Genomic DNA, 25,585 nt, shown 5'->3' on the forward strand with positions numbered 1-25,585 from the left:
AAGTAATAGGACAAAAGGAAATGTCCTCAAGTTGCTCTAGGGGAGGTTTAGACTGGATAGTAGGGAAAATTTCTTCCCCAGAAGGGTTGTCAAGCACTGGAATAGGCTGCCCAGGGCAGTGGTGGAGTCACTGTCCCTGGAGGGATTTAAGACACATAGATGTGGTGCTTGGGGACATGGTTTAGTAGTGGATTTGATGATCTTAAAGGTCTTTTCCAACCTAAATGATGCTATGACTAAATAAATACATACCTTTGCTTGCACTTTTGATTTTCCCCGTCACGGGACTAGTGGGATTTTAGGTGCCCGCTTGGCTGGATGGTGACAACTCCTTATTCTTCAAAGCCTTCAGAGACACCAAGCCTAAATTCCCCTTTAATCCCCCAATTTAGTGGTTGGGGAGAGCCAAGTTTGGAGTGGGCAGTCCCCATCTGCATCTCTAAGGTGGGGGAACACACCAACCTTCTAAGCCATGGTGCAGGAGCAAGAATGAAACCCGTGGATGACACACTGGGGACATTGGCAACAGCTCGAAGAAAGACCATAGGAACTAAAGTCACAAACAGAACTGGGTTTTATTACGAAATAACCCTGCCAGTACATAAGGAAGTTCTGTCTGCAAAATACATTTCCTGAGGAAAGTAGATCACAGTATTCGTTTTCACAGAATAACATGTAGCCTGCTATAACTTTCAATGTGACTCTTTATTATTTAAATATGAACAGTATTCCTTCACAGAAACAAGTACTCAGTCATCACGTAACCAACACACAAACGACAAAATAAATATACAACAAGAGCACAGGTCAATGCTTTTTTTCCCCCCCTCCCCGACTTAAATATTAAATAAATAATAAATACACGATTCTCATCTCCTGTTATCAGTGCCTGAAACAATAGGAATGAAAAAGAAAGATCGAACTGAAAAGGTCTCTCTTTTTCCCACCATCACCCCCACCCCCCCGCCGAGTGCCCCCGCAAAAAAACAAACCAAAAACTTATCAAAAGGTCTCAGTTATAAAATATCTTTAAAAAAATTCCCGTCCTTAAAAGAATAAATAACAAAATATATAAAAAATAACTCGGTTGCATCAAAATTACAAGTAGGAGTTGGAGATAGGGGTTCTTTTTTTTTTATTTTTTTTTATTTTTTTTTTTTTATTTGGAATATCCTTTTTTTATGGTCAAAAGTTTTAAGTTGTAAGGTTTTATTATTTTTTTGCCTTTCTTTTTTTCCCTATGGTGCAGTGTCCAGTTTTCAAATCAGTAGAAAATTAATAAATAAAAAAGTTAAATAAATAGCAAAAAAAGTTAACAGAAAGGTGTCGTAAATATAAATTACATACATCTTGCCAAAATTAAATAATTTACAGGATAATTAAACTAACTACTTATGGGTTTTTCCCCTCTCTTTCTTCCAGGAAGTGCAATTTCTCTACTTTTAAATACTAACTGAATTGCAGTCACAATCAATTTGGACTCTATTTACATGTTAAGAACGTTGTGTTTTTAACACCTCAAATTATTATTATTTATTTATTTTCCCCTTTCTTTTGTATTTTTGCACTTGGAATGGGTTCTAAAATAAGTGAACTCATGGAGTCTGATCCTGCAAACACCTAAGGACATGAGCAAACCCACCCACCCCAGCTGCCCTGTTGGCTCGACAGGGGAACCAACATGAGTTGAATCACTCATGAGCTCCAAGGCCGGACCGAGCGGCTGCTGCAGTCACTGAGGAGCTTTCCACCAACTCCAAACCATGGATTACACCCTAAAAGCTAAATATCTGCAGGATTGGGCTTGAAATGACACCACAGTCTTGCCTTTAGGAGGGCTCAGCAAAACCCACCCCAGCTCTGCCCGCCCCGCTGCTGGGAGGGATGTGGGATGCAGGATGTGCCCCATGCTGGGACCCCTCAGGGGGCTTTTCCCCCCCTCTGCTTCCAAAGCATTTCCAGGAGGGGAATAGCAAGCTCCAGATGGGAATGAACGTTGGGAGAGCATGCGGGGTGCTGCAGAGCAGCGTCACAAAGACATTCATCAAGTTGTTCTTTAAGTGCACAGTGGGCTGCATGGACCGAGCTGCTTACAGAATGCTTCTTTGGAAGAATACCCAATACCTGAATACTCTTTTTTCCTCCCTTTTCACAGCACTTGTGCTGTGATTTTGCACAAGCATAGAACACCAAACCCCAAAATACCCATTGCCTTGTTGATACCTGTAGGAAATCAACTACCGATTGGTGGTAGTAAGCACTTTGCTGGCCGTCAATTGACATCTCTCTTCTTGTTGGTTTTTGGTTCTTGGTTTTTTGCTGTTCATCACAATCTCAGCCATTTCTCTGGCATTTGATGTATGATCTCTGGACTGGCAGTACTGCGCCGCTGCAAGGGTGATCACAATAATGAAAAGAACCAGAACTGTCATCAAACAGACTTCCAAAAAATCATATACACCGGACCATGACACATTAAAGAATTCTTCCGTATGAAATATCTGGTATTGGCCTATTCATAATAGCTATTCTCATATTTAAGACAGACAAAGGAATACTGTAGTTGCAAACTCCAAAAGCTTCCCTGAGAACCTTTTTTCCATTGCGCTTTCCACTGGAGATCCAGAACTGCTCTTCAGATTTCTTTCAGAAAATAAAAATAAGCTACTTTATAATACTTAAAGAGTTCCCATGCCCAGTGGAGATCTGAACACTTCAGGGTTGGGAGGCCCAGCACAGGTTCAGATTTACAGGTAGCTTGCAGCTCCAGCACTTGTAGCAACACAGAACATAATTCATGTGTGAGTAGGTGATCTGGACATAGGACCATAGACAACATGAGGGTTTCAGCCAGTCAGATGCTAGTCTTGGATCAGACAAGACCCTGTTCTTGTAACGTTTTAACCCTTGGATCAACTCTGCAAGAGCATGGCAACTCAGGAAAGATGCCTGCTCTTCACCAGCTACCAAGCCCCACAGCCTACTGGAGAATTCAGCCTTCCATCCTGATCTACCTCGTGGTCCAGGTAGAGAAAAAAATCCCACTTTTCTCAAGAAGGTCCAAAGTTAAGTAAACGAGAACATTGAGTTCGATCAGTTCCACGTCTCAGAAATGGCCTCTTGGTTACATTTTGGTCCTTTTTTTCTTTTTTCATTCATTAAACAAGTTTTCTAACTTGTAAACCTGAATATTTGGAGGGAAAGTTCCGTCTTGCAGTCTGGTCGCTTGCTCGTCTCCATCCCGTGCCACTAAACCTGGATGCCCTTGACGGCTTGCTTGATGGTCTCCAGCAGGTCCTTGTTCTCCGGGTTCTGGTAGCACTCCTGGTTGGTGTACATGTCGGTCAGCGTGTTCACGTATGCATCGAAGTTCTGCTCACTAATTGGCTCCTGCAGCCAAAAAAGCCAAATAAAAGCATTAGAAGTAGAGCAGGAAGAGGCTGAGATGTTTCTTTGCAATTAAACCTAGAATTAGTTTGGGTTGGAAGGGACTTTAAAGCTCATCCAGCTCCAACCCCCTGCCACAGGCAGGGACACCTTCCACTAGAGCAGGTTGCTCCAAGCCCCTGTGTCCAACCTGGCCTTGAACACTGCCAGGGCTGGGGCAGCCACAGCTTCTCTGGGCACCCTGTGCCAGCGCCTCAGCACCCTCACAGGGAAGAACTCTTCCTAGTATCTAATCTAAATCTCCCCTCATCATCCATGTACCAACAGCCAAAGGTCTCCACATCAGAGCCTTTTTGTGTGCTGTGCTGTTGGTATGGGAATCTCATCATGCAACCCCTGATCCTGCCAGATTGTCCTGGGTTCAGCTTAAACTACGACACAGATCTTAACTGGGTCCTTAATTTTATGCATTGGCCTCATGGAGCTATTAACAGCATCAAGTTAAGCGTGTGCCGGCAGATTGACAGGCTTGAGGCTGAATTAAGCCATGGGAATGAAGGGCTGGAGGACAAGAGGACTGCTGAAACATCATGAAGGGAATCAAAGGCAAAGCTGGGACAGAAGCCTGGTCACCTTGGGCTCACTGCCGCTGTGCAGCTTTTGCTTTTGAGGGGCATCGTAGTAACCTTGCAAATCTCACTCGGAGTTAATGGGGAGAAAAGAAAGGGAGAAGGAAAGAAGAAGAACAGGAATAAAATGAGCATGTCAGCCTTGTGGGCATTCTTTAATTGGAGTTGCCTGAAACCTTGAAAAAATATTTGCTGAACAGTTTATTTGACCTTTATGTGTCAAACACTTGACAAAAAAAAAAAAGCTCTCAGCAAGCGGTTTTCTGCCAGTTAGGCAGCTGGGTGAATACCATCCAAAACTGCTCTGCTGGAGGGTGGCTTCTCTCCAACCAGCCTGGATTTAAATACAAACCCCAATGAAAAGGATTCCCAAAAAGGAGAAAAGATGGCAGAAAAAAAATAAATCAAAAGCTCATTCCTCTCATCATTGCCATAGTCTTCACAAGTTGTAAGAGGACAGCTTCTCCCAACAACACAGCCCCCCCCCCCCCACACACACCTGGCTTTGACAACAGTAATTACATTCCTGGGAATAGAAAGAAGGTAATTAATAGCCTTTTGTGGTTTTACTATTTTAATGCAGGCTTTTCATTTTGCAGTAACTCTATGGTAACATGCTGTGGGCTGTTAGACCTTGTTAAATTAAACAAAATACACTCTCTTTAAGAATGCTATTCTTTGGCTGCCAGCTATTCAAAACTGAATTGAAACTACCTGCATTATAATAGGAGCTCTAAGATCTTTCTGACGTTGAAATCCAATCCCTCCTGATCTCTGCTTGTGCTGTCTTAGCCTAAAAGGCGCTGGGTGCCCTTGATAAAGTTTCCTATTTTGCGATAACGCTCCCAGATGTAATGAGACAGAACAATAGATACAAAGGCAGATCAGCAGAAAATGACAACAAAAGGGAGATATAATGCAAGCTTCAGAGATACGGCAAAAGTACTGATCTTATAAAGGACACGTAGGTGTGTGTAGAGAAATTCTTCCACTCTTTAATTGTATATAAGCCTTATTGTGGATTGGGTTTGGTACAGCTCCCTCCATCAGGGCCGGCTAGGGTGAGCACTGTCAATGTTTCTTACCATGTGCGGAAGGCGGATATTGGCAAGACTTTGGATTAGAGCCTGGCTCAACCCTGAGAGCTCCAGGAACAGGGCTTCGTTTTGCTCCTCTATGATTTTGTTTTCCTCCTCAATGTTCTTCAGGTTCTTCTCCATGCTGGAGATCTGCAGAGCAAGGAGCACGGCAGGGTCACCAACCCTCATGCGATCGTGCCCACCACCATCCACCCAAGGGGCTTGGCCATGCGTCTATGGGCTTGGATACCCGTCCAAGCACACAAACCTGTGACTGCAGTTTCACCATGGCTGCTTCCATCTCCGAGTTGGACTCGTTCAGCTCACTGATCTCCTTGTTCAGCTGCTTGATCTCTTCATCATTCTCCAGAACTGCAGGAGAGATGATTATGGGCAGTCACCAACATCACTACTCACAAAGTAGCCTTTGCTTTTACATCCTCGAAACAAGACACACATCTCACCTGCTTACATATATGCATACTTTTCATAGTAAGGGTTTTTATCATCACAGTTCAATGGCACTTTAATAGGTCAATATGTAAATGCAAAAGCAAATGACAGTGGAGCAGATGAGGCCCAGCACATCCTCTGCAAGGTCAGTTGCCCTGAAAACTCAGGTCACTCGAGTTTGGGAAGATGCCATTTAAAAAGCTAATGCATGTCTCTATTAGAAATTACAAGATTCATAAAATAAGTATTTATAGAAGATGCAGGTATTTATAGGTTCCAAACGATAGAAATATTCAAGTTAAATGCCTGAACCTTGTCAGATACCACAGAAACCTCAGTAATAGAACTGGAAACGCAAAGTGCCGTCGCTAACAAAATTCCACATCCAGAAATATCTCAGGATTAAAAGCCCTGAATAGGTGGAAATTGCTGAACGACTGCAAGGGATTTGTAAAAATGCCAGTGAATATTTGATTAAAAACCCCACAAAAACCTAAATATCTATTTCAGCATCATTTTTTATTTGCCTGGAATTTTACTATGGAAACTCTTTATCGTTTCACAATGTGTCACTCAGGAGCAGTGCTGGTACTACGCTGCCCTCCAACAACCAAGAAATGGGTGTTCGTGGCACAAGTCATCCTGGCAAACCTGCAGCCAGATTTAAGTTGTTGAATCCTCCCCCTAGCCTGCAAAGAAAGGTTCATGGACCCAATACTCTGACAAATCACAAGGCAAAAGGAATTCAAGTCCTTACCATCGCTGGTCTTGAACTTTGTGTTGAGAATTTCATCCCCTGAGAGTTTTCCTTTCTTCCCAGCAAAAGTAGCTCTTGGACACCCCGATAAACTGAAAAAGCAAGTAAAACTGGGTTTCATGAACTTTTGGTATTTATAGGTGCTTATGTTCCCAACAACAGCTCATACCATTTGGTGGAGTTCATGCTGTGAGACAGTTCTTGTAAAAGCTTTTTATGGCACAGAGAAAATTGCTTTATGAATAATGCCACAAAACTCCTCATTTATAAAGCAAGAGCAATTTTCTTGAGCAAAGATTAAAAAGCATACGGTTTTCTAAAAGAGGGACTATGCCAGGTCAGGAAGGTGAGATGAGTCTGGTCAGTGGGTATCATCCCCTACTTGGGGTTCCCAAATCCTGTCTAGCATGCTAATGGAAGGACATCATATTATTAATTTCCTTGGTTTTGCTGAATCCATCCCAATCCAGAGAGACCTTAGAGCAGCTTCAGTGCCTAAAGGGACTACAAGAAACCTGGAGAGGGGTTTTGGACAAGGGCCTGGAGGGACAGGACAAGGGGAATGGCTTTAACCTGCCAGAGGGGAGATTGAGATGAGCTCTTGGGCAGAAGCTCTTCCATGTGAGGGTGCTGAGGCGCTGGCACAGGGTGCCCAGAGAAGCTGTGGCTTCCCCATCCCTGGCAGTGTTCAAGGCCAGGTTGGACACAGGGGCTTGGAGCAACCTGCTCTAGTGGAAGGTGTCCTTGCCTGTGGCAGGGGGTTGGAATTGGATGATCTTTGAAGTCCCTTCCAACAAAAACCAGTCTGGGATTCTAAGATTCTGTGATCATTATTGCAATATTAAAACAATTACACATTTACTTCTAAGTAGAAAATTCCAACCTCAGATCAACCCAAGGTCAGCACATAAAGCTCCGGCTATCGAGCCTTGCATGAAGAGCTGAACTATGCTCCAGCAGCATCTGCACACAGATGGGTGAGTCTAGGGCCATGTGATGCTCACAATGATTTCAACCCTGTGATTTACCTCCTGTGAGTGAGGAAGCTCCCATTGGCATGACCAGAGCCGTCGCAGCCTGGGGTAGGGCAGGTTGGGCCTTCGTTCTTCAATGACTTCCAGGAAAAGGAGGAGCCATTGAGTGATCCCTCCTTCTGCCTGCGGGCTGCGAGGGGGCACCCCGAGGCGCTCCGGTGAGACGCGTATTTGCCACTGATGTGTCCAAGCCCAACACAGCCAGGAACCGGACACCTGGGCACAGGGAATTACCAAAGATTACAGCACAGGACTGAAGAAGGAAGTAAGGAAATTAGGTATGAGCAGGAACCAGAGCATTCACGTTTGTGGATCTCATCGGGACTTTGCGGAGTAGTTGTTTAGTTGATGGGAAATGAAGAGCTATAACTGCCAAAGAGAACCGAGGTAAACCCTGGAAGAGGGAAAGACTTTGGAAGTCACATCATGCTCACACTTGCAGCAAAAGAAGGTCCCAGTGGTGTCCCAAACCATGTGTTTGGTGTCTCACTGAGGGCAAAGGGTTGGGCTGCCTGACATGGCATAGGATTCTGACATGCCCCAAGGCTGACACACTCACGCCGAACCATCACGCATTTACAGCTGGCTCTGCTGAGGAACCCAAGATCATCAACTTCATCACTCTATGCTAGCATGGTCAACGCGACCTGGGAGCACTGTGCCCATAGAGACACAACCCTTCCCATGAACCAGTCCCTGACCTGCAAGCCCATCAGGCTGCAACCTGTACGATGAGTTGTCTAAAGGATTTCTGAGCCTGTACCCCTTAAGACAGGACAAATAAACCCATGGGCACTGCTCAGCCTCACTTGCCTCCTCCTCCTGGTTCACATTCCACGGCTACCGAGAGATAAACCTGTGCTCTCAAGGGGATAAAAGTGGGAATTACAGTCACCAGCCCTCCTGTCCTTGTGCTTCTTGCCACCGTTTCAAGCATGCAGGAGCTGTGAGGGGTGTTGTGGAAGCACGGACATAGCTTGAGCTAATTGCCAAGAGGATGAGGACCTCTCTAAAGGGCATCTCCTTCCTCCCCACTCGCATCCTCCCCGCCTAATGGCATACTCACTAAATTCAGCCGTTCCACAGAGCCCGGTCTATCTATTAGGGTTTCTGCTGTAGTTTGCATTTGTTTAAAGATGTTGGTCAATAAGAAATACAGTTTAAAGTTTATTACTCAAGGGAGGTTGCTCTAAAAAAAGGGGAGGTGGAAATAGGTAAGAAATGGCAAAAATAACCCCCGTGTCCTGGGTTTGAAAGCACTTAGAGACTCAGTTTCCCCAGCAAAACATCCATTGAGCTGCTTCTGCAAATCACAAGCTGCATTTCACCCCAGAAATGATTGCCCTGATTGTTTGTGTTTCGTACAAAAGGGAGATGACAGCAAAAGGGGGGGGGGCTCTGTACACCCAGCCCTTTCCCAAGATAATTTGAAAACTGCTGATCTCGATTTTAATCAGCTGCAAATGCAGCACAATTCACTTATAATATCCCTGCCAGCAGGATCCTCAGTAAATTCATAACATCATTGCTTTTATATGATCACGAGCAAATTACTGAATCCTCAGGAGGAAAAGGATGAGGAGGGGGGGGAAGGAAGAGCAAGAGAGAAAGAGACAAACCCCAGCATTTAACATGCAGTCATTACAGCCCAACCATTACATATTTTACGCTGTTAATTTAACTTCCATTACATTTTCATTGTTAACAAATAAACCAGAGCCTCATTGTGCAAAACAGCTGGATGGGGCTTTTCTACTAGTATTATTTCTTTATTTTTAATTATTACTGTTATTATTTAACAGAAGCATCAATAGTGTCTGATCAGTTTGGCACCTGTGGATGCTCCTGTTTGATGCCAGGGCTGGGCTGAAGGTCGAGGCGATCTGTTCAGTCATGTCTGTAGTAAATTACTTGAGGGATGAACAGCAAAAACAACAGGGACTAAATGACTTTCTCCTCAGTGGTGATGTGTAAAACTCGGCTGGGTTCCAAGTGGCGCTCGGTGCAGGCAGAGGAGGGATTTAGAGCCAAAGCTGCTTAACGCAAACCTGCACCAGGCGCACCTTCCTGTGAACACGGGATGTCCGAGGGCTGGGAGAAGGCAGCAGGAAAAGGGTCATTATACTGGGTTGTTTTGCACAGCTCAGAGGAGCTTCTGCCTGTGCCATAGGACAGAGGGGGATGCTTTCACATCCTTGTGCCACCGAGACCCTTGGTGGACCCGTGCTAACCAAGCAGCAGAGCCACAGTGAGCCTCCAAGGCCAGCATCAGCTTTATAGTCATGAGAAAATCCCAACTCTGGTGATGCTCCAACCCCATTTCTTGCCACTTTATCTTCCTGGCATTTGCATTTTTAGGGTGGACTAGGTTAAAGTATACAGGGTGTTCAGCCTGGAGAAGAGAAGGCTCTAAAGAGCAGCTCCCAGTGCCTAAAGGGGCTATGAGAAACCTGGAGAGGGGCTTTTGACAAGGGCCTGTAGGGACAGGACAAGGGGGAATGGCTTCAATCTGCCAGAGGGTAGATTGAGATGAGCAGAGAACCCACACTGGGGGAGCCACTGAGCTCATCTCTGACTGGTCCCGGCCCTGAATGGGGCAGGAAAGGATGAGCAAAGCCCTTGCTTCCCCAGCCCACAGGGCACACATCCCTGGGGAGGACATGGAGAGGGACAACCACCCAACCAGGGGCTCCAACTGCAGAAAAGAAGCAAATGTGAACAGTGCAGCAGCTGCGAGTTACATGACAGCATTTGCTGCCCTTTCCTCCTCTGTGTCAGTGGTTAATGGCACAGCATTCCAACCACCACCAGCAATGCAGTGTATTGGAGCCAAAACCGGAATTTTTTATCCCGCAGATTCTCAAGTAAGTTGCTTAATTTTTAATAAACTCGGCTAACTCCTGCTAATTACCACACGGCTCATTTAACTGGGAGCTTTCCTTCCTGTACGCTGAGCAGTGAGAACACAGCAGATGGCTCAAATACCATCTTCTTCCTAAAGGTCCTTCCCCCGGCTGGCGCATCCCTGTTTCCTGCGGGGCTCTTCCGCTCCCACAGGCTCCTGCTCTGGCTCAGCCTCTGCTCCAGGGCAAAACCCACATACACGGAGGTATCCACCGTGTTCTGCAAGGGCAAGACCTGCCCTGAGGCTAAAATGAGGTAAAATAGATGCATTTGGGTACAGGCTGCTGAGCCAAAAGGGTATGGCAAGATAAGCCGGTGCTCATGACAACTGGAAACTCTTGGATGGGGTTCATAAGTTTTTCCATGTTTCTTTTTATCCCTCTCCACCTGCATTTGCTGGGTGAGTGGACAGGCTCTGGAAAGGCTGGGAATACTCTGGATTAGGATCTTGGAGTCAGTGCTGGCCCCAGCCTTACTGTAAAGGCTTTGATGTCCTGTAGCAGCATGAGGGGGTCAAGACGCAGACCCTGAACCTCACATCAGGCCCTGGATGCTGAGCTCGTGATGCTAAAAGTCGGCATGCTAAAAGTCAGGACAAATGGATTTCACAGCAAACGAAAGCTAAGGGATTGAAAATCTCTATTCCCACTAGGAATAAACCCCCTGGGATGTTTAGAAAAATTCAGTCCGAGGCAGTGAGCTTTTTGTTTGCTTTGACTATTCAGCCGTGGCAAAGACTCTACAAAACACATGTCATTCCAGGTTACCTGATTCCGGTTGGACTCAGTTCCTATTTCTGCTGCATTCCTAGGAGACAAGCAAACCCACCAGCACCCCTCACCTGCCCACTGATGCCGAAAAATCTGGAATATTTTTCTTGCCTGTGGGTTTTTACCCTCATTTACAACACTGGTGGGTTCTTTAGGAATTATATTAAGCACAGGAAGGAGAGGAACTGCTTGTACCCTAAGAGCCTATCTTCCACATCCATAAAATCAAATACACCATTACCTCCCCACTGCCCAATTTTCCAATCAAATTCCAAAATTGCAACACCATTTTTGGGATTAGGGGAAAATTCCCCCAAAACCAACAGAAGAGCTTTGGCTCCAGTGCGGGCAGATGATGCTTTGAGCATCATTGTGCTGCTCCGCATAAATCTGTGTGAGGCAAAGGGGGATAGAGCGAAAGGCTCCACCCAGGAGGTATCTCCAGACTTACTTCATCAGCTCTGGGTCTTCTTTGTCATCCTTTGTCGGGGTGATCTTGATCCCACTTTTCTTGGCACGAGGGCAGCCTGACAGACTGTGGTTAAAAAGAGAAGAAAGGCCTGTCTCACTGGCAGAATCACTGCATTTGCTATTCCCCCGCTTCAGTCAGCTTTCCCTTGCATTTGGCACAGTGTTTTTGATCTCCCTCGTTTTGCTGCTTCACATCACGAGGAGAAGTCAGGAGGAAAAAAAAAAGATAATCAGAAATTGAGGGAGATGGACAGTAATTAATGGTGTCTAGATAAGAAGATCTCTGCTAACAGCCTGCGATGTTTAATGGAATTGTTGAAACAGAAGGCTCAGATCTCTGCTATTAATGCTCTAAAGTGATAATAGAAGTCATAAATAGGTAGCATTATTAACAGGAACATTGCATCAGCTAAAATCTGACCCTTTGTCTTTTATTCTGTTGAAAGGAGCTTCTAATCAGATGCTGGAAACATCAGAAAAAAAAAAAAAGCAAAAGAGAGAAGTCAGATTAAAGAGATGAAAATAGGCTTCAGTTGTCAGTAACATTAATGTTTTATTCAGAACTTTGCAACTCTGCCCACTGCAGGGGGGAGAAACACACAAAAAAAACCCCAAAAATCAAAACAAAACAGAAAGAGGCTACACAGAAACTAATTGAAGGGAGATCTTACCTTCTATGCGATGCATAATTTCCTGTTATGTGACCAGAGCCATCACAACCAGGAGTAGGGCACCTGGGGAGGAAAGGGAGGCTCAGATTAGCCTGGGGATGGGAGCAGGGGATCGGTGCTTTGCGACAGCTCGTTGCAAAGAGAAATCGAGGGACTGTCACACAGAAGCAGGATTTTCATCCTTCCCCTTCTCCCTCCGTACAAACAAGGTTTGGTCTGGAATATCCACAGCACCAAAGTCGATGTATCGCTGCATGATGGTGGTGTTGGAGAGGAACGTTGGTGGGAAGGGGTGGGATGTTGGGAGTGCGGTGGGTGGCTGCTCTCCAGTGGAGGGACATGGCTCCCAGCTTCTGTCCCCCCCATCACAAAGGGGACAGCTCAGGAGATGACTATAAGCCAAAAAAAAAAAAGACCTTCAGGACAATGTATGTCATCTTGAGGAAGCTGTAAGGAGACAGCAGATGCTATCCGTGGCCATTGGGCTGGGTGTAAGCCTAGGCAGAACCCAGAACAATAGCCTACAGCTCTGCACATGGGAGCCACCTCGGCTGCCACCAAGAGGAAGCACAACTGAAAGTTTCAGCTCTGGCCCCTATGAGTGAATGAAGCAATGATTTCAACAGATGCCTTTAGCGTTGCAGCTTGGAAAGCAGCCTTTTAACATCTCCTCTTGGGGTTTTTTTGTCACAAAATACCAAAATTCTCCTCTTTGCACCAGCTCTGGGGAGAGTTTGGCATTTGTGGGGCAATGAATAATCTCCATTGGTGAAAACATTTGGCACCTCGCCTAGGGTGGGAGAGCAGGAATGTATCCTGGTGTCAGAAGAGGCAGGGAGACTAAGTCAGGAGCAAGACCCAGGAAAACATAAATACACACGTCTGGTGCAATAAGAAAAGGGACACATCCAGCAGGACCTCGGTGAGGGTCCAAACTCTCTAACTCATTTGGAAGTACAGGTTTAGGAGATGACAGTGATATTTCCCTGTTATGTGCTGTTAAAGTAGAAAGCAAAACTATTTCTTTGTTGTTCTTGCTTCAGGGCAGGATGGAATTATAAACCCACTGCTTTTGCCTTTAAGGACTTTAAAGAGGGGAAGAGAAGTGATTTGATTTTCATTTTTAATTATCTGGAGACAAATCATACCGACAGAGACCTTTTATTGCATGTTCCAGCCTGGAGCTATTTTTTTATACCAGGTATATTAACCCCTGAAATAGAATTTATAATAGAAACACTGACATGGCCTTATCTGAAGTTGTGAAAAGCTCTGACAGTGCTATCTGTAATATCTCCAAATCCTCTTTCCCTTCCTCCCTCCTCTGCTCCCATCCTCACCGGGACATAGAATAAAGAATAGTACTCAGGAAATAACATTTAAAAGCTTTGTTTTGTCCAGAATTCTCCTGTTTTAAACAGTATTTTGATACAAAGCACTGACATTGGGTGCCCAAGGGGAGCAGAGGATGCTGCCCACACCAAGGCTTGGTGTGATGCTCTCAGGACCAACCCAGTTTGCTTTTTCTCCAGGTCCTTACTGGCAATGGGCACTGTTCCTGAGAGCTTTTAATACCTTTAACACTAATTGCCTGATCACTGGCTATTCTTTAAGGCTGTTGGAGAAACACCAGTTCAGCAAAGCTCTCGTAAGAGGTTCTTTCAAAATGTATATCGTCTATAATGCATGATTAAGTGTACTTAGTGCTAATCATGCGAGTCCTTCCCATCCACTAGCATATTCTATTAATATCAACTAATCCAGCCACTTTTCCACCTTTGTGATAAGGAGCAGGCTCCTAACAAGCATTTTTCCTGGCACCAGCATTCACATTGGTGGTGAAGTGTGGAGCAGTGCTGGCCCCATGCTCCCTCCAGGGCAGCAAAAGGGATCTGGGACTTCACCAATCACCTTAGTGTCCAAAGGGGCTCCTACATGACTCTACTATGGCTCCTAACATCGCTGACAGCATACAGGACACAGGGCATTATTGGTTTTTATGATGAATCTATGCAATCTGGAGTCCTACATGAGGTTTTCCTTTTTGTAGACGCTCTTCAGCTATAGCTATGAGTATTTCAGTATCTAAATAATCCTGAAATTGGATTCAAAGCATAGAGCTCAGAGGAGAATTGGCTTCCAAAGGTAGGCTGGATCCATGGAAGAGGTGTTGAAAACAAATTTAAATAAGGTTTTCACCAAAGATGCAGGTTGGGTGGAGGAGATCTAGGGTCCCGCCAGTGTCTCCATCTATTTTAAACACTATTTCTATTAAACCTCTCTTTAGGGGAAGCAACCTAAGAGAGCATTTGGGAAACCCCCTTGTGAAGAATAAGCTCCCACTGAAAATAAGGAGTTTAGGGAAGACAGCAGCAAAGCTGCAAACAGGATTCCGAGGAGGATATTTGAATGAAGGTGTCAAAACCAGGTTCTTCCCTTCAGGAGTAGAAATGGAAACAGGAACTCGGGTGCCCGTGAGCCCTTTGCCACCGGCTCAGGGTCCAGCCTCACTGAGTGTGTCCTTGACCCCTGACCCCTCACAAATCAAATTCCCATGGAAATTAATAGGAATCTCTACCACTACATCATGAATGGCCCCTAAAATTGAGGGTATTTTCCCAGCTGTGCCTCCTCCCAAAAATAAAACGTGTGCCTTTATCTGGGCTTTGGATTATTTGAGACATATACAATAACATTGAATGAAAAGGGTTATGGCACAAACTAGGGAAAAGAAGCCAAATGAAAATAAGAAGGAAATTTTCCCTTTAGGAAGGAATTCCCAAAGGAAATCTGCCAGGGATCCAGGTTGTTTCTTATCACTGCCCTGATCCCTCCTCCCCAAAATAAGCCTTTCTGATGCCACTGCCTCTTCTCAATGCAGCAGCTGGAGGTTGGACTCCACCACTGCTCCTCGCAGGTGGATTTTGATCGGCTCTTTGAAAGGAGAAGGGAGGGGATGGAAAAGCAGAAGCAGAGCAAGAGGAGGGGGGGCAGGGAGGGGAAAGAGAGAAAAAAGAGTGGAAATAAAGAAAAAAAGGAGTTTCAAGTTGAGCGCAAACATACTTGAGGTCAGCAGAGTGGGCAGCCATGAGGTTTCTGAGGCTCTTGTCAGCAAGAGGACAACCAGAAAGGCTGAAAGAGAAGAGATGGAATATCTGGATAAGCAAAAAAAAAAGGGAAAAAAAGGAAAAAAAAAAAAAAAAAAGGAAAAAGAAAAAGGGCTGGGGAGGGAGAGGGGCAACAGAAGAGGGGAGGAACCAGAACCAAACTATCCACATGGTCAAAAAATACACTAAAGGACAAAAATAAAGATGTCTGTAGAGTCCAAACCATGAACAAAAGGTCGACCCACCTGCGGTGAGAGGCATAGTTTCCTGTTATGTGTCCACTGCCGTCGCAGCCTGGGGTTGGGCAACTGGGTAAGAAGAAAAAGGAGCATAAGTGCTGGCAATGAAGGGATTCACCCAAGAGCCATGGATCTGCAAAGCTGGCTGAGGCCCACCTCAGCTCCTTCCGTCAGACCTCGGGGTGTCTCTATATATTTGCATGCAAATAAACCAGTTTTTTCCCTGTCAGCTCCCCTTCCTCCCCGCTTTTTTTTCCTCCCCAAAAGATCACAAGGATCCTTAAAAAAACCTGAAAACACAGAAAAAAACTCGTGGAAAATGTGAAGAAAGCATTTGGAATATGGAGCTGCTTGGTTTGGTCAGTGGGAGAATTGAAGCAACTGGGTGGGTGGAATGGACAAACAGGCATGAACACCCTGTCTGGGTGCTGCCAGTATGGATGATATTTGCAATACTGAAGCTTTGGGAAACAGCTTATTCCTTGAAAGCCTCAGATTTCAGCTTTCTGAAATGGTTTTCTTTCTTCCAGTCCTTGTATCTGCAAATAAAAGCTTGGAAATACTGTTCATTCCACAAAGGGAATAAAAGTAATCTCTGATTGATGTGCCCGAGGGATCCTAATGTGAGGATGGGCAGAAGCTGCCACATCCCGCCTGCTGCATTTCCCCCCTTCCTTCTCCGCTGCCTTCCCTGTGAATTGCCCTTGCACGGTGATGGGAAAAGGTGCCATCCCTTATGGGTATCCAGGGAGTAAAACCCAGTCTGTGCCTGAGCAGTGAGGCTCTGGCACAGTCATGCCCTGCCTGCCCAGGGTATGCAAGAGAGCAGGAATGTCCCGGGACACTAAAGGGGTGTCCTGGGACAGTTCAGCTCAGGCTGGGAGGTGAAGAGGACTCAATGGGCTCACCCTTGCATCCTCTTCACAGCCACAACACCCTCACAAACACAGTGAGCCCTAGAGCCAGCACTGATACGAAGATGCTCAAGCAGCAGTGATGTAGGTGGTACCCACTCGTACACCAACAGGAGGGTGACAGAGATGAGGAGCATCTTCACAGCGACTGCCGTGAGTGCCTGGAGATGGCCCCAGAGCTACACCCAGCTCTGGAGCATCAAACAGACACAGTGAGCAAGTCTGCTCCTGTGTTAACTACAGCTAATTCATTACAGCCCTTAGGCCAGAAAGCAACAAGAATGCTAAATAGGAAGAGAAGGCTCAGGGCTGCCCACAACACCATTTATTTATTCCAAGGCTATTTCTGTTTCGGAAATTTCTCTACTCTTGTAATTCAATTAAAGCACAGGAGGATTTCAAGGCTCTACCTCAGAAATTGCTGTTCACATCACTGCTGGGTTTAAAAAAGCCTTTAGAGCTTTGCGCAGGGCAGCTGGTCTGTGCTTGGCTCATTTAGGGAAGATGCTGCTGCTGCTGCTCTGCCCCCACGGATCTCCTCCCTGCCTGTCTGCTCCCTCAGCCTCCTGCTGCATCACCAGATAATGAGCTGTGTTGTATATGGTCAGCAAAACCATGCCCTCCAGCTCCTTCCCTGTTTAACATATAGGAAGGTCAGATGCACAGGAAAAGCCAAGAACAGCAGATTTACTGGGATGACCTCCAGACTGATCCTGACCTTCCATTAGGTCAGAGCCAGGTCCAAACTGCAGCGTTTGGGTCAGACTCTAAACATTAACCACTAGTTTGGAGATCAGTGTGGATGCAGAGAAATGCTCCATCTAACAGAACAGACCTGGATCTGTATTCCCACCCACCCAGTGCCATGACTACATAGACATGAGCTGGGTTAGGATCTCTCTCCAATCTAAGATGCACCATGACAGCCCCATCCATGAATCCTGAAAGCACCAAGCTCCCCAAAACGTTCCCTTCATCACTGCAGAGTTTCAAGGCCATATAGGAACATGTTTTTCCTTAACAATCTGCAGTTGTATGAGGACTATGAGGACAGGGTTTCTCTTTTGAGAACTTTCATTTGAACCACTTAGATGAGGCAAGACCAAATCACAGTAAGAAAGGGGACTACACTTCTAATCTTTAAAATGTATTTGCTAACACATTTTGTCTCCCACCAGCCTGGCTGTGCTGGGTACATATTTGATAGGTTTTGGAGGCAGGACTTACGTGAGCAGCTCTTTCTTGATGTCCTTGGAGAGGAATTTAAGCTTGAAGTTGGTTAAAGTAACTTCCCCTGGGTATTTTCGTTCCTCAAAGTTTTCCTCCGACACTTCCTGCTCATCAGCTTCCGAGGAGGCAAAAGAGTGGGCAGCAGGCTCTGACTGCAAGAAAACAGCCAGGGAAAGTGGTTGTAGTGGTGGTCATTGTTGCTGAGCAATGGGAAAAGGTGGGAAAGGATCCAAGGTTCATCCTAGCTGAGAGTTAGCGCAGCATTACCAACACTGCCTGTGGTACCCAAACCAGAGATCCAGTAGTCTGTAATTCCCCCTTTTTAGAACAGAAATGTGTAAACCATGTCTGTACAGGGATTTACACCTGGTTTTCACAAGGTGAAAAAATCATCCTATCCTTGAAGGGATGAAGAGGGCAATCCCCCCATATTCATCCTCAACAGCACCTGCCTCCCCATGGGCAGAGAGGCAGCATGCTGATTCCAGGGCCAGGATGCTCACTCCAGCCAGGAGGCAATGGCTGGGTTCCCCTAGCTGCAGGGTTAACGTTAGTGGCATGCAAGACCAGATCTGCTAATGGCAGATATAAATCATCGTGGGGAACGTCACCAGGAGCACCACTGGTGCAAATGAGCTGAAAGGATTTACAATGAAGAAAGCACTGCAAAGCCAGGACAATGCAAGAGCACCCCAAGAGCATCTGTCTCCTGCACAGTATTCATAGCTGATATCTGGTAGCACTGATGAAGTTAATATTTATCTCCTAGGCTCAAAGGACAGATTAAGGGTTCTAGGGGAAAATAGGACAACTGCACAAGCAAACATGGCATTCAGTCCCCCATGAGGCATTATTCAAACATCAAGAGTCACCACTCACCTCTTCTGGCTCCTCTTCCCGCTGGCGGTTTGGTTTAGTGTAGTCAATGGGCCCATCCCATTCATCCTGGCGAGAGGTCTGGCTGGACTGGGGGGAGGTCATGGTGCTGCTCGTGGCACTGGTGCTGTTTTGGCGCTGGGACACGTCTGGGGACTTCATGCTGGGACTACTGCTGCAGCTGCTGCTGCTGGGAAAGGTGCTCTCCCGCTTGCGGTGCTTGTTCATACTCAAGTCCAGAGTCCCATTTTCATCCACCTCAATGTCCATGGACTGAAAGGTTGGAAACATGCCCAACATTAGCAGCTGCCAGCAATTCCCAGTGGGTATCTTGCCCCCATTTGTCTTTTGCAGTGCAAGGGGCAGATTATTCACATGTCCCATCCTCTCCACAGTCAGTTAGAAGGAACTAAATGAAAAGGGATGCTCTTTCACAAATACTTCAGAAACATGCCCTGTACAGCATGTGGCATTTTGGCTCAGTTGCTTGAACACAGGCATCTAGTGCAATTTAAGACGCCCCATGGTATCCAAGACACCCGCCCAAGGCTGAGAATGCAACACAGGACTTGCGGAAAACCTGCATTCCTCTGAAAAATAGCTGGAGGTCAGCCTGGACGCAACTGGGGGATCTCAAATAGCATCAGACACAGACCAGTGAGCAACTGAAACCAGCTCAGACTCTGGTTAGGAATGATGCTCATCTCACATGGGTAATTTGAACCATGATTCATCTCCATAACACACTAAGAGCCGAGATTACCTCCTCCAAACTGCACCACCCAAAGCAGGAAGTTAAAGGGTGATGTGATGAGTTTCTGCATTCCCTCTATTAATTAAAATGAAAGGAAGGCTAAAAAAGGTATTTCTCCCATGCCAAACTTCAAGCTTAAACCCACTCTATGGCAGCTGGAGTTGTGGTCACGCTCAGCTCACCTTGCCAGGGGCCTCTTGTTGCTTGGTGCTGAGATTCTCTGGCATTTCCCAGCAGCGGGTGGAGAGGTTGAGGATGGCCGTGGCAGCCATGTGCGCAGCCTCAGCGTCCTGCGAGTAGTCGAAGCCTGTGGAGGAAGATGAAGTGCTCTTCACGTAACTGCTGGAGGGGCTGTGGCTGGGGGAAGAGGCCTTTGGAAAAGGTTTGGCTGGAATAAAAACAGAAGGGACAACACAAGGTTAATGTATAACTGGCTCAGGCAGCAGTTAAGAGCTGAAGTCAGTCTGACACAGCCCCGTATGAGCAGAGCCAGGGCAGCTTGTGGTTATTACCAATCCATGGGCTATTCTGTTGCTTTTGAATTGGTGTGAAAACCTAATTCATTAACAACTCTGCCACCAAGGCCCCAAAACACGAGTGCTTTTCTTCATTAAAAGCTACTCCTCAGTCGAAGTGGTCAAAGAAGAAAGCTTAGAGAAGCTTTCCAGCTCTTTCCTTATTGTTCTCTCTATGTTCATAACTAATCTGCGGAGCTGATGTACGGGGAGATTTCTTGTAGCACATTTGAAAACTTACTATTTAAAAAATTCCATCAATGGCAAAACCATGGCCATGAAATATGAGCTTCCAATGATGACGCCAGTGAAATATGGGTATTCTCACAGCTGACATGTCATGAAAATACGCCTGAATAACAGGATTTATTACACAGCCACGACACTGCTGTGTTGCTGTATAACACAACATACAACAGTGCAATCCTGGATGCAATTTCTCTTTACACCCTATGAAATGAAAATGAGTATTTTCCAGGGTCAACCCACAATTAAACTTGCCCTAATCCTGAACCTGGTCCTGACTAGGAGGGCCCTGGCACACACTAAGTCCCTCTGAAGTCTGTAGTTCCAGTGGGTGCAAACAGGGGATCATCTGATTTTGTATCACTCACAGGATTGTACTTTGAATTAATCAGCAAAATCTTCACATTCTTAATTCATTTCACTACACCCTTTTTGGGGGGAAAAAATGCCCTTTTCAGTTGGAGTCTCACCCCAAGGAAGGCTCAAGCTTTGGCTTGATGGCAGCAAAACAGCAAGACAGCCCTGGTTGATGTGGCTACAGAGCAAAGCGATTTCATTATTCCCATTATAAACTCATCATATAAGGCACTATAAAATGCTAATCTTCCCAAGGACTGCTTTCTCCCTCCTTGTGTGCGTATATAATGCATATTGACATTAATGGGAGTTTTGCACACACATGCAGGGCAATATAAATCCCTCTGGAGGAAGATCTCTTTCAGATAAGTTCTCAGTGAAAGGAACAGATTTCCCAGCTATGATTGGCAATCATATTCGTCTTGTCGCTCTGATTAATGCATTGGAGCTTTGCCCGAATGGTTATTCTTGTGCATGGCTCCTTGGTTTCGAGTCCAGTTTAATCCATGTCTTTGCAGCGGGATGCGGGTATTTGCCAGCCCAACCTGACAATATCCCAGATCGTGAGATGCCAATTTCAATTTCACACCGGAGGCTCAGCGATGCTTTTCCATTTCATAAGTATTTCTACCACTAATAGACTCGCAATCAGCAAATTAGTGAAATAAGTGAGGAGAAAAAATAGAAAGGATTATCCTAGTGGGTCTGCTGGAATTATTTTTGTCAGTACAATTACCCTGAAAATTCTTTGCTAATATTGCAAATAACACAATCTATTCAGCAAGAGAATCACTTGTGCTGGGAAACAAATTACTTTTCCATCAGCCCTAACCCAGGATGACAGTGGCAGTTGTGCTCTCTGGCCTCCATCCAATTTCATTGTCTGATCCCGTACAGATTTAGTACTGCAATAAAGGGCACTTCCATTGTAGTGCAACAACCGGGATGCTTTCAAGTACGAGCACTTTTTAGAGAGCAGCTGCATCAGGATTAAGCAGGATTGTAGAAGTGGGATTAGCCAGACAGAAAACCCTCTCGAGGCTGCTGACTTCTGCAAACTAGGCTCCTAAATCTTATTTTTTTCCTCTCAAAAAGATGTCTTCAGGTGCACATTTGGTGTCGAAGGAAAGGTAGATTTTTAACATCATCTGTCTCTCCACTCAGCATCCCTCCTGCTCCTGGCAGCCTAGCCCCTGAGGGTTTATTTAGCCATTTCATTTTCACCCACTCTTTCCTTGCACAGTGTTGTAACCAGTGCAAGGTCCTTGGTACAGAGCAGAGGTGGGTAGCTACGATAGGAAAAAGCTGAGAGGAGGTGAATGATCGATAGGTAGCAGAGCTGGAGAGCAGAGCACAGCAGAGAAGACAAATGGGTGGAGTGGGTCATATATAAGATGGAAGAGAAGAAAACTGTAATCCATTTAGCTAGATGAGGAAAGACAGATCGATAGATATGAACTGCAAAGCAACAGGGACCGACTGAGGACAACTGTGTAACTTACCCCACCTAGACACATCACTCAGGTTAATATTCCCACCCATTTCTCCACCTGTTCTGCAGCAGCAGGAGGGATCCAACACCCCAGCCCCAAGACTCTCCCATCACCCCAAAGCCACGATCCCAGCAGCTTTGCAACACACTGAGAAAGGCAGAAAATACAGAAACCAGCCCATCCCTGCTCCCAACTTACATTTAAAGGCTTTAGGTGAGGTTTCGCTAGTCTGAATCTTTGGGGCAAGCATGCGTTTGCCAAAAACCTGAGCATCAAAACTTGCATAATCGAAGGTGACCTTGGAGTACTTCTCCAGCTCCTTGGCCAGGTTGGCCCGCGGGGTTGCTGGGACCATGTTGGGCCGGTAGCTTCCGTACTGAGGGATCTCCAGTTGCTTCACAAAGCACATAGGCCTGAGGATGAAACAATGAGCAACAGTGATTTCCCTTTTCCTTGAAGAGATGGCTGTTGGGAGGGAACCAGATGCAATGGGGATGCATAGCTGCACCTTGCCCCTGAGGGGCTACTGGGGAAGAGGGGCCAGTGACATTCCTCTTGCTCTAGTGTGCATCTAGTTTGGGTCTCTTGGATTCCTTTTATTTTTCCCCGTTTTCCTGTTTTTTCCTCTCTCTTTTTCTCTTTTTAAGCAAAACACCGAGGTGTCAATCTCATCCAAACCCATATACTTGAAGGCTGCTCTGGCGTGGTAGCATTTTCCAACAACAGTAGACACTTGGGCATCACTCGTTTAGGGCACCCATGGCACAGGACAGCACATGAATATGTGACGAGCCCAGTTTAGCTCCACTCTGTGATGCAGGTTCATTGCAAAGGCATCAGGGCCTCTCCCCTGCCTGTAGAGTCCTTCTTAAAGACCTGTTTCTGCTGGGCTGCCTATCATGAATCAATTTGTCTTGCATATAAATTGTATATAAATGGCCTATTATTATTCTCCTTCCCATGACCTCTTTCCACCAGCGAGTCCTCGGAGTGGGAGCTCCTCGGAGCATGGACCATCCTCGTGATGGCTCCGCTGCAAATAAATAAGTAATGGCCCTAAATGGTCTTTCCAAAGCAGCAAGTGCTGGTGCACCAGGGTGCTCAGCAGTCCTGGGGAGCAAAGAAATAAATTAATCAGACCTTGAAGCCTTTGTGGGAGTGCTGCTCAGGGCTTGTACTGTGGGTTTTATCCTGCTCTTGTTGGAAAATAACTAACCATATTACACTCCATCTGTAGGCTCATGAATCACATCGGCTACGGAAGCCAGCAGCTATCAGGGACATCCTTAATGTGAGACAGCCCTTTCTCCTGGGAAGATAGAGATGGGTGAAATAACAGAATAAATGTGACTGGTTTGGAAATGAGTGGCAGGTTCCTCTCCTCTGAACCATGCGGGCTAAGGGAGAAAAGAGAGTGGACTCGTGTGAAACTGCCATCGAGTGATTTATACAAAGCCTAAATCTCCTCCTCCCGCTCCCTGAGCCCACCCTACTTATAATGCTAATATAATAGCCATCATTCTCTGGCAGTTTGCATTGCAGAGCAATCGGCACAAATGCCTTCTGCTGCACTGGTGAAACCCTTTGGCCTGTAGCCTCAGCATTAATTGATGCTACAGAAGCAATTCATTGTCCTCAATGCCCTCCCTGGGATCATCAATTAAGTATCTCCCCACCTTGGCGAGACCTATGATGATAATAACAGGACTCAGCAGTATCCAGATGCAGCCGGAGGGAGCAGTGACGGCTGCTCCTGCAAGCGTGGCAGCACAGGGAGAGCTGGGGCAGCATTGCCCACTGCAGCCCCACTTACCTGAGTATCCGGTCAGAGTTGGAGCTGGTCTTTGAAGGATCACCAGACTGGGTTTGTTGCTTTTCATGTGATTTGGCTAATTTCTCAGCAGCAGCAATGGGGCACCCAGATAAACTGTGGGAGGGTTTTTTAAAGGAAGAGAAAAACAGAGAGAAGGAAACCAAGCATGAGGGATGAGTGTGGAAAACTTCATCTCAGGGACCCACTGAGCCCATGAGAAAAGCGTTTGCATTTAAAGGTTTTTATTAGTATCAAAATAATTATTGTTGATAATTATTATTTTTGCTATTAATATTTAAATTAATAATTAACATTAAATATTATATTTCTTATTATTGCTTTTAGTCTTGGCCAGCAGCAAAGTAGCCAAACATCAAGTGCCAAATGTCTCCAGGATGAGCCCCTGAGCATCCCCAGGGCCTGGAGGTGGATCAAGGCAGCAGCTCCCCTGAGCTGAGCACAGAAGGGGCAGAGAGAGATGAGGCTGGTTTCTTGGAGTGGTTTTAGCAGTTAAATGGCATTTTTTCATTTGTATTTATGTGAATTTTCTGCAGAGAAACATTTACACTTCTGATGTGCAGGGCTGCCAGCGCATCGGTGCCTGGGGGAGGTTGGGAGCTGTAATGGCTTTTACCCACATACATCCTAAATGTGAGCCAGGCTTTGCCTCTTTGGGACAGCTTGGCTCTTACAGCAACTGCTTAGGGAAGGTAAAAATCCCCTCTTAAGCAGAGCTTTCGTGCTCCCAGTCGACCCCAAGCCATCACAGGCATCTTCATCACTGGAGCAGCCAGCACTGAGAGAAACCAAACCCAGCCTCCTGTGAAACTCAGAGCTCTAACCCCAATGGATCTCACCCCAAAGCTCGCTCCATAACCCACTAACACCAGTGTATCACCTCGGTCTCACTGCGATCACTGGCTGCCTGCACCAAACCCAGCTTCTCAGTTGACCAAGCAGATTTCCGCAATTTTCCTCCAGCAGCTACAACAAAGCGTCCTCCAGCTTCCTCCACAGCTGAACGAGTAATGACACAAACTCACCTTGCGCCTGCAAACGCATCAGCACTCACAGAGCTGTCACTCTTTGCCAGTTAAGCTCAAGTGCAACGAATGGTAAATCATAAATTCATGAGTGCATCCCTGTAGCACAAGCTGGTCTGGCTTTTTGAAAGGTTTCTAGCTTTTAAGTGCACCATCACCTCCTCTTACAGCCTTCCTGTTTGTAAAAGTGCTCAAATTTAGCTGAAGCCAGAACATGAGGTGTAATTACAGGTCAAAAGCACAACCCTGTCCCCTCCTGACCACATCTGGGCTGAAGTCTTACAGCAAAAGGACCTAAATTCCCAGCTCAATAATCATTTCAGCCTAAATATTATGGATATTCCTAGAAATCCTGTGCAGTGCCACGCAACCAAACATAAACAGCATCCTCCAGTCAGCCTCACTGGGCACCCTGTGCCAAACACCTCTTCCATGAACTCTCATCTCCATCTACCCCTCCATAGTCCCACCTGGAAGCATTGCCTAGCCAGAAATCACTGCCCCGTCTTGCTTTCCCATATTATCCTTTGTCTATCCCTGCTTTGCCCATCTTAGTTGCCCCATCTCTCAGTGCAAGAGTAAAGCCAGGGCTTTGGGGGTGGTTTTCCTGCTGCCATCCTTGCCCTGGCCGTTAGGGAGAAGAAATTAAAGCTGGTACCTCCTGTGCGTGTTGCGGTTGCTGTTGACGTGACCCTGTCCTGTGCAGCCTGGCGTGGGGCATTTCAACACGTTCTCGTGCATTGCCAAGACTTGGGAGCGAGAAAGGGAAGGGGAAAGGGGAAGGGAAGCAAAAACAACTTGATAAAAATCAGAGGGAAGAAAAAAAAGACAAAATCATCAAGT

At 46.0% G+C, this 25,585-nt stretch overlaps 1 protein-coding gene across 6 annotated transcripts in view; it reads right to left on the reverse strand.

Annotated features, from left to right (window-relative positions):
* Window positions 1-561: 561 nt before the first annotated feature.
* MYT1 (myelin transcription factor 1) overlaps window positions 562-25,585 on the reverse strand; it is a 63,649-nt gene continuing 38,625 nt past the window's right edge. For all 6 annotated transcript variants that reach the window (XM_030503220.1, XM_030503222.1, XM_030503223.1 and 3 more), the window contains exons 9-23: window positions 25,401-25,491; window positions 23,700-23,813; window positions 22,085-22,299; window positions 19,458-19,663; window positions 18,525-18,794; window positions 17,643-17,797; window positions 15,508-15,570; window positions 15,219-15,287; window positions 12,156-12,218; window positions 11,465-11,548; window positions 7,334-7,555; window positions 6,306-6,397; window positions 5,364-5,467; window positions 5,102-5,245; window positions 562-3,390 (exon numbers count right to left, since the gene is read on the reverse strand). In XM_030503220.1, coding sequence (XP_030359080.1) covers window positions 3,250-3,390; window positions 5,102-5,245; window positions 5,364-5,467; window positions 6,306-6,397; window positions 7,334-7,555; window positions 11,465-11,548; window positions 12,156-12,218; window positions 15,219-15,287; window positions 15,508-15,570; window positions 17,643-17,797; window positions 18,525-18,794; window positions 19,458-19,663; window positions 22,085-22,299; window positions 23,700-23,813; window positions 25,401-25,491 — 2,033 coding nt within the window. In that variant the 3' untranslated portion in view covers window positions 562-3,249. The remainder of the gene's footprint in view (window positions 3,391-5,101; window positions 5,246-5,363; window positions 5,468-6,305; window positions 6,398-7,333; window positions 7,556-11,464; window positions 11,549-12,155; window positions 12,219-15,218; window positions 15,288-15,507; window positions 15,571-17,642; window positions 17,798-18,524; window positions 18,795-19,457; window positions 19,664-22,084; window positions 22,300-23,699; window positions 23,814-25,400; window positions 25,492-25,585) is intronic.

Source organism: Strigops habroptila, chromosome 13, assembly GCF_004027225.2.
Source record: "Strigops habroptila isolate Jane chromosome 13, bStrHab1.2.pri, whole genome shotgun sequence".
Lineage (NCBI taxonomy): Eukaryota > Metazoa > Chordata > Aves > Psittaciformes > Psittacidae > Strigops > Strigops habroptila.